This window comes from Bos indicus x Bos taurus, unplaced genomic scaffold (genome assembly GCF_003369695.1).
Source record: "Bos indicus x Bos taurus breed Angus x Brahman F1 hybrid unplaced genomic scaffold, Bos_hybrid_MaternalHap_v2.0 tig00000424_arrow_arrow_42359540_42516313, whole genome shotgun sequence".
Lineage (NCBI taxonomy): Eukaryota > Metazoa > Chordata > Mammalia > Artiodactyla > Bovidae > Bos > Bos indicus x Bos taurus.
This window is the reverse complement of record NW_020867215.1, coordinates 129172-137081: the sequence shown is the minus strand read 5'-3', so window position 1 is coordinate 137081 and position 7910 is coordinate 129172. Positions and strand designations below refer to the sequence as shown.

Genomic DNA, 7910 nt, shown 5'->3' with positions numbered 1-7910 from the left:
GGCAGGTTCTGAGCGGTCCATACTTCCAGCTCAGAAAAGACTTGGCCTGTGCTTTGCAACTTGGAAACCCCTGCCCTCCACACTGGACCCACTCGAGTCTCACCTGCCCCACAGCCACCCCACTTCCAGAGGCATTTGCAGTCTTTGTTCAGCGGGTGAGAACCCAGAGGGCAGGCGCTGAGGCTCCTCCAGCTGCCAAGACCCCCCTCAGGACCTCCGTGAGGAGTCCTGAGCCTCTGAGGGGATGGGGCCCCCTCCGTGGGTCTCCCTGGGCTGTGACGGAACCTCCTTCCTCCTGGACCGGCACAAGGATGACTTGTCCATACCCGTGAGGGGTCAGGTAGGAGTGCAGAGCGGCCCCGAGGGTCTAACACCCTGGGATCCTGGGGGTGGAAGCGGTGAAGGAAGGGGCCAGCAGGGTGGCTCGCCCAGCATGAGGGCCGGGATGCCAGGCTGCTTCCAAGTGGCCACACCAGCCACAGACGCTGATGGGGACAAAGTGCTCCGTGTCTATGCGAGCCAGTCACTCAGTGAGTGCTCTCAGAACCAGCGTTTATGGTTAAAAAAAACACCTGTGCTGATTGGCACAGGAGAAGGGATTGGCAACAGGAGAAGGGATGACTGTGACCCGGGAAACTCTCACCTAACCTTCAGGAAACACTCTGACAGGGTCTCTGAAGATGCAAAAAAAAAAAAAAAAAAAAGTCTGCTTTGGTTAAGAAGACATGGGAGGAATTGAACATTGGCTGCAAAGGTACATTTTTGAAAAAGTAGAAAACAGCATTATTTCTAAATTAAAAGCCTATGTTTAGAACAAGATTACTTATGACTAATTGTATAATGCAGGCATTGGTGAAAATAAAAGCTATGTTATAAGCTGTTTTAACATCAATTTGTATTTTCCTAAATTTCACATTAGTCTAAAGTTGGGTGTCACTGTTTGGGAGGTGCTAGTTCTCCGCCAGAGTGCTTCAGTCTTTAGGAGAAGTGATAACACCTGTTTACACGGGTGTGTGGCATGGAGCACAGGTGTCTGAGGCCCCTGGGCTGTGAAGACAGAAGGAAGGGGGTTGGCCAGGGAGGATGGGTCCTGCCCTCGGGCTTCTGCTTTGCCCAGACACTCAGGGTCCCCTGGTTCATTCTTGACCTACTAATGGGGGAGACAGACAAGAGGAGCCATAGGGGGAGCTGTAGTCGGCGCCTTCCATGTACTCTCCATTTACATCTTGGGCATGGAGCACTCTCGAAGCTCTTCAAAGGTCTAGGTTCTTTTGATGTCTCTGGTCTTCACTAGTCTTCTTGTTAAGGTGTCTGTGTGCGTACATGCTGTCGCTTCAGTCAGGTCTGACTGCAACGCTATGTACTATAGTCTGCCATGCTCCTCTGTCCACAGGGTTCTCCAGGCAAGAATACTGCAGTGGGAGCCACTCCTCTCTCCAGGACATCTTCTCCACCTGGGGATCAAGCCTGGGTCTCCTGCACTGCAGGCAGACTCTTTACCATCTGAACCATCAGGGAAGTAATTACTTAATTGTAGTTATTTTCCTACAACACTATGTGGGTGTTGACCCCAAGTGTACCCCCGTGTTTTCCTTTCCCCTGTGATTTGATGCCTCTGCTGACACCTTGGTGCTCCCACTGGGTACCTTATTATTCTTCGCCCACACTGCCTGCCCCAGTGCCACCCCTGGCCAGAGACACTCTGTGAGTTAGCAGTGGAGTTCAATCAATGGCCTACCAGCAAATCTAATGAGAACCACCCATGAACTCATGATGTTCAGCCCATTCCTGAAATGTGAATGGATGCAATTTGAAGGACAAACTCTCATACAGCAAGAGCTCTGGGAAGGGCATGGGTAGAGAGAACATGGCAGACACGCCCATTTGGCTCCTAGGAGTCTGGTCACTTCTCTCCTAGGGTGATTGCACACTCAGTTTTGAACTGAGCACATGGCTGCCCGAGACTACAGACATTCCCATCATCCTCTGAAGCTGGGATGCTTATGAGACAAGCTCTCCTTCCAGGATGGAGGGAAAACAATTTGTGCAACTTGTTGACTATTTTCTAGGTGAAAGAACCTGGCTCTTCTTCTCCTGCTGTCTTGCTGCTGGGAACGTCAGCCTAGAAAGGGAGGCTCCATTCTGCTCCCTGTCCACCCTGGAGGGGGCAAACACCCCTGGGATGACAGAACAGTATTCCTGGGATGGGAATGGAGCTTTCTGGGACAGCCCTGCCAGACCAACCCTGGGCTGCCTCCCTCCACATCTAAATGGGAGACGGATGCACACTTCTCCTGGCTGTAATTTTGTGGGGACTTTTTGTTTTTGTCCACAACCTTGACTGGCATATCAGGCTTTGAGGGGGGTTTCTGTGCAGCGGCCTTGTCAGGCTGCTCCAATGTGCAGTAGTCTGGTATTTTCAGCTCTCCTTTCTGTGGGAGGACAGCCAAGCTCAGCGCCAATCCGCTGTCTTCACCAGCTGCGTCTCTGAAAATCTATGTGGAAAATAGATGCTCCCAATTCAGTGAATCAGGACCTGATTCCTCTACCTTCCAGGAAAATGGACTTGTTCCTTTCCCCGCACCTTGCACCCTCCACTCTCTCCTAAACACATAACCTGCTTTGAAATGTGCACTCTTTCCCTGATAATATGGGCAGTTTCTAACTGCACAGCCTCAAGGCACAGGCATCTCGTGGGGGTGTAACTGGATTATTGCAAGAAAGATGAGTTTCACTCTGGTAAGTCCCCTGCTAAACTGATGCATTGAAAACTTTAATTGGAAATATCACTAAAATCCATTTTCAATATTAAGCTAAAATATGGGAAGTTGCTAAGTTTTGCCCTAAGCTCTCAGTTCAAGGAGACAGATATTTAGGACTTCCCAGGGCTCTGATCTTGTTTATGTAATTTCTTAGATGTCCTTCACCCTTATGGAACTTGCTAGTTTATAGAGAAAAAAACCCATATAGTGAAATATTAAACTGCTTGAGAACATTGTAGTAAGTTTTATAATTCATTTATTCATTTGTGCTTGTCTGAAAAGTGTCTTCTCTTTCAGGGCTAGTTTAAAATATAATTTGTTAAAAATGTCCTTCAGGTAAATGTGAGCCTTAGAAGAGGTGGGGGGTGGGGATGAGAGTTGACTCCGGCCAAGCTGTTCTGGGTGATTCTCTATTAAATAGTGACAGTCTCACCCACAGATGACTGATGTCTCCAGCATCACAAGACAGGGCTGGTCTTTTTGGATGAAGCTCACAACCACATCCTTACAGGTCACTGATTCCTGAGAACAAAGTGGGTGTTCCACATCAGGTGGTATTGTTGCAGGAAGGGGGACCCTTCCAGGGCCCGAAACTGGGATCCTGTTGAGCACTCAGAAGTGAATTGTCTGAGGAGACACATGTCTGACAAAGCCAGAGATTTTATTGGGAAAGGGCACCCGCATGGAGAGCAGTAGGGTAAGGGAACCCAGAACAGCTCTGCCACACGGCTCACAGTCTCGGGTTTTACAGTGATGGGATTAGTTTTTGGGTTGTCTTTAGCCAATCATTCTGACTCAGAGTCCTTCCTGCTGGTGCACATCTTGGTTCAGCCAAGATGGATGCCAGAGAGAAGGATTCTGGGAGGTGGTCGGACCTGTGATGTCTCCTTTTGACCTTTCCCGAACTCTTCCAGTTGCTGGAGGCTTGTTAGTTCCCTGTTCCTTACCAGGACCTCCTGTCATAAAACAACTCATGCCAATGGTTACTGTGGTGCCTGGCCAGGGTGGGCGGTTTCAGTCAGCATGCTTCCCCTCACAGTTCCACTGTGGTTTTATAGATCAGGCCATAGCATCCTACATCCCCTGGGTCAAATTCTACCACAACCTGTGCTGGTTGGACCTAAAAGCTGAGAATGATTTTTATTATTTTAAATGTTATAAAGTTTTGTGAGACATATGAATTATATGGCTGTCAAATTGCAGTGTCTATAAAGATATCTAAGACTGCTTTCCTGCTGCAATAACAGAATTGAGTAGATGCAGCAGAGGTCATATGACAGTCTAAAATATCTACTATCTGCCCTTTAGAAAAACTTGCCAGCTCTGGCTCAGGAAAGTAGTATTTTAATTACTGTATGCTGGAGTTTTACTTGAAGAAAAGTAAAGTTTTATTAAATTTTGCCCCATGAAATAAATCTTTTTTAAGTAATGTAAAACTGGCCATGTTACTCTCAGTAATCTCAGAATAAACACAAGGACAGCAAATATTTATTAATAATTGAAAATTTGTTATAGAATCAGGTCATTTAGATGATCTTCTGCATGACACATTGACGTGGTTGATTCCAGAGTTGCATTTTCCCTTAGGATCAGGTGGATTCTATAGTCTCTCCATGTGTGTGTGTGTGTGTGTGTGTGTGTGGCTTGAATGATTGCATGCTTCTTTATTCTTGCCTCCCTGGTGCTGCTTAGAGACCCTGGATATTTTATGGAAGCAATGGCCACACCACGCTAAGAGGCCTAACCCTGTCTCTGTCTTGTGTCTTCAGGAGCTGAGTGCATACCAAATGTGCATGAAAGGTCCAGATGTGAAAGCTCAGGCGTCCCATTGACTCACACCTCCTATGTAAAGGGAATGGCCTTCTTCTACCCTCATGGGGATAATAGGGGCCAGATGTGAGGACAAAGTGTGCGATGGGTCCAGGTGCAAAAAGTCAGTTATCCCCTTGCTTCATACCTGCAGTGCAAAGGGAAAATCCTTCCTTTGGGAAAACAGCTCAGAGCTCATAGAGACAAGGGCTGCCCCCTGCAGAGTGGGGCCAGTAGCCTCTGGTGGGAAAGACTGGGGTGATGACTAACTGGCTGGGGGCTCCCAGGATGAGGCAAGAGGCTGAGGAGCCCAAGTCTGCAGAGCCAAGGTCATACCAACCCCTCCTTGGATCTGCGTCTGTCTGAGTGGAGCAGTGACTTTAAGGGGCTAGGATGCCAGCTGCCTGCCTGGAGGCCACAGGAGGAGGAGGCAGAAAAGCAGGTGGTGTGGCTCGTCTTGGTTTCTGAAGACACTTCTTTCTGGCACCAGGTGCCAAGCTATGCGAAAGATTGTATTCTTTTTATAAAACTGCTTTAGCTGTTCTAATTCATTTGCCTTTCCATCTTAGTTCGTTTAAAAGATAAATGTACAAATGTATATATATATTTTTCTTTTAGCACCAGTGGAAATCCTATAACTTGGCTATTTTATCCAACAATTCATCATACAGATCTTTCCAAGTCAGTACCGATACAAATGTCCTTCCCAGATCCCTCTTAATGGCTGTTTCCTGAATGTTCTGTTTTTATACTGAGTGATACTAATATCAATAATCTTAGTACACAAGTATTTGCACAAATGTTCCTCCCACGCTGAGTTGTTATCATTGGACCTTCCGTGTGGAATATGAAAAGGTGGATTTATGGATGTTTATCATTAATTTCTTTGATGGCTTCTGAAGAGACTGTTTTTTTGTTTTGTTTTTTTTTTTAATGTTGTATCATGATTCCACTCTTTCTATTCCACAGAATAAAAATCATTCATACATGATTTTACCCAGTCCTTTCATGGTTTCAGTTTTACAGTCCACACAGTCTAAGTCTCACTAAATTCCTAAGTCCACCCGGGAGCGGGGACCTGCCCTCTGGGCCGCCTGGGGCCCAGCCTCGGGAATCGCTGAGGAGCGCGCCTTCTCCCGCAGCTGCCCGGGGAGGTCTTCCCAGCTCCCGCCCTCCCGTCTGGTGTCTGGGTCTCCGCGCCCTGCCGGGCCGGGAGCCGGCTCCCAGGCGGACGCGCGGGACAAGCGGGGCGTCAGGGCGGCCCGGCGGTCGGGGTCCGCCCGGGGCCGTGTGCGCCGCCCGTCGGGAGCCACCCAGCGGCCGCCGTGAGCCGGTCCCTTCCCGGGGAACGTTGGCGACTCCCGCGAAGGTTCGGCCGCCGAGCCCGGGGCAGAGCTCCAGAGGCCGGGGGTGACAGCGGCAACGCTCCCGGTGCCATGAGACCCGGGAAGAGCCTACTGTCTCCGGAGATTCGAGCTGCAGGTCCGCGGCCTGGGCGGGCGGCGGCGGGCGGTGTCGCTGCCCGGCCGGGTGGACCAGCGCGCCGCGGGGCCCCTTCTGCCCGCGGGCACCGCCGGGGCAGCTGAGCGCGAGCAGGAAAGGTCACGGCGCCGGCGTCCGCGGGGTTACACCTTCTTCATGTTTCCCACGCGCCCGGAGGTGCGGCCCACACGGACGCACGCAGACATGTCCAGTCTTCCCAGCCTCCCCCATGGACCCCCATAGTCCCGATTCACAAACGTGTGTCCTCTCCCCGGAGACGGCCGGCCCTGGTGTCCAGAACAGGAGGCACCGCAAGGGACCACGGGCCGCCCGTCCTCCTCCCCAAAGGGCGCCGGAAGCGCTTCCTTGCCTCCTTGGGGGAACGGTCGTCCCGCTGCCTTCACGGTCGTCCCCCAGGCGGCCACGGTTCCCGGTCAAGTGCTCAGGACTCCGCAGACGGGTTTCCTGCAGGTCGGGCTGCACCTATTCCAGGGGCGCCAGGAGTCCCTTCTATTCTCCTCGGGCTCAGAAGTGGAAAGGATGGTGTCCGTGTGGAGGCGCTGTGTTTCCCGGGTATGAAACACGGATACATCTGTGTGAGAATCACAAAGCTGACAGATTGGTGGCTGCTGTGGCGAGGTCGACCAGATGGCCCGACAGGTTGGGGATTTCTGTTAATATTTGTATTGTAATTAGGTATTTGATGAGAAATCTTGAAATTAATTATAATGAAAATTAACATTATCATTGTTACTCAACAATAACGTAATTATTACCTTTGTTTGCAGTTAATTTAAGAAACACTGTTTCAAGTTTATCCACAGAGTGTCCAATTGAAGACGACCAGAGAAGGATGTTGAAATAAAGAACTTTCTTAACACACTGGGAAGTTGGGGAACCTCTCCTTCCAGTCACGAGGCCCTGCCCTGCAGCAGCCGACCTGGAAAACCAGACCCCAGCCCCTGCAGCAATGGGCTCCAGGATTCAGTGCGTGGTCAGTGACTGCCACCTTCCTTATTTTTCTTCCTTTCTATTTAGTACCAAATGGGGGAAACCAAATCTCATCTAAGCAGTCACCTGGGACGGCCCTCTTCCTGCCAGCCTGCCTCTGGTTTCCCCACATTACATGCTCTGAGCAGGACACACTTTCCCTCTTTCCCACCAGAGCATGTCCCCACTCCTCTGTGTGCCCTGAGTCTCAGCCTAGGCAAGTGGTGGTGGCTGACTCCTTGCTCTGGAGACAAATTCTGAAGAAACAGTGAAGGATCCAGAAAATATCCTGGAGTAGGAAATGGCCACCCACTCCAGTATTCTTGCCTGGAAAATTCCATGAACAGAGGAGCCTGGCTATCTGCAGGCCATGGGGTCACAAAGAGTCAAACACGACTGAGCATGCACACACAGACACAGGCATGTTTGTTTATGTCTACAGAGCTTAGAGTGAGAACCAAATAAAGCACTGAGGATAATATGTGGGTTTTGTTATTTTTGAAAAAAAATTCAAATTAATCATTTTAAGTTGAAATATATATCATATACCCAAAAATTCTCCTTTGAGCACTATATTTTAGTGATTGCCTATTTATATAGTTGTGTAGCCATCATCACTATCTGATCTAGAATATTTTATATTTTATCTCCCTACAAAGACACCTAGTGTTCCTTAATCAGTCACTTAAATTCCACATTCCTCACTCTTTCATCCTCATGGAATTGCCTATTCTGTGTATTTCAAGGACATGGGTTTGTACAACTGTGGCCATTTAGGTCCGGTTTCTTACAGTGTCGTGTTTTTGAAGCTTATTCATATTTTATCATGTGATCCAATTTTTTGTTTGGCTTCAGAATTTTCCTAAG

General features: G+C 49.2%; 1 protein-coding gene across 1 annotated transcript; it reads left to right on the top strand.

Moving 5' to 3' along the window:
* Positions 1-244: 244 nt before the first annotated feature.
* LOC113888637 (collagen alpha-1(III) chain-like) lies at positions 245-7524 on the top strand. Its single transcript, XM_027535678.1, has 5 exons — positions 245-530; positions 4532-4658; positions 5631-5940; positions 6013-6713; positions 6852-7524. The coding sequence occupies exons 1-5, from the start codon at positions 245-247 to the stop codon at positions 6916-6918; spliced, it is 1491 nt and encodes a 496-aa protein (XP_027391479.1). The 3' UTR covers positions 6919-7524.
* The last annotated feature ends 386 nt before the right edge of the window (positions 7525-7910 follow it).

Excerpts from the sequence above, each read along its gene's own strand:
- LOC113888637 (XM_027535678.1), top strand. The coding sequence starts at position 245 with ATGGGGCCCCCTCCGTGGGTCTCCCTGGGCTGTGACGGAACCTCCTTC. Across the intron at positions 531-4,531 it reads CTATGCGAGCCAGTCACTCA|GAGCTGAGTGCATACCAAAT; the intron begins GTGAGTGCTCTC and ends TTGTGTCTTCAG. Across the intron at positions 4,659-5,630 it reads GGGGATAATAGGGGCCAGAT|TCCACCCGGGAGCGGGGACC; the intron begins GTGAGGACAAAG and ends TAAATTCCTAAG.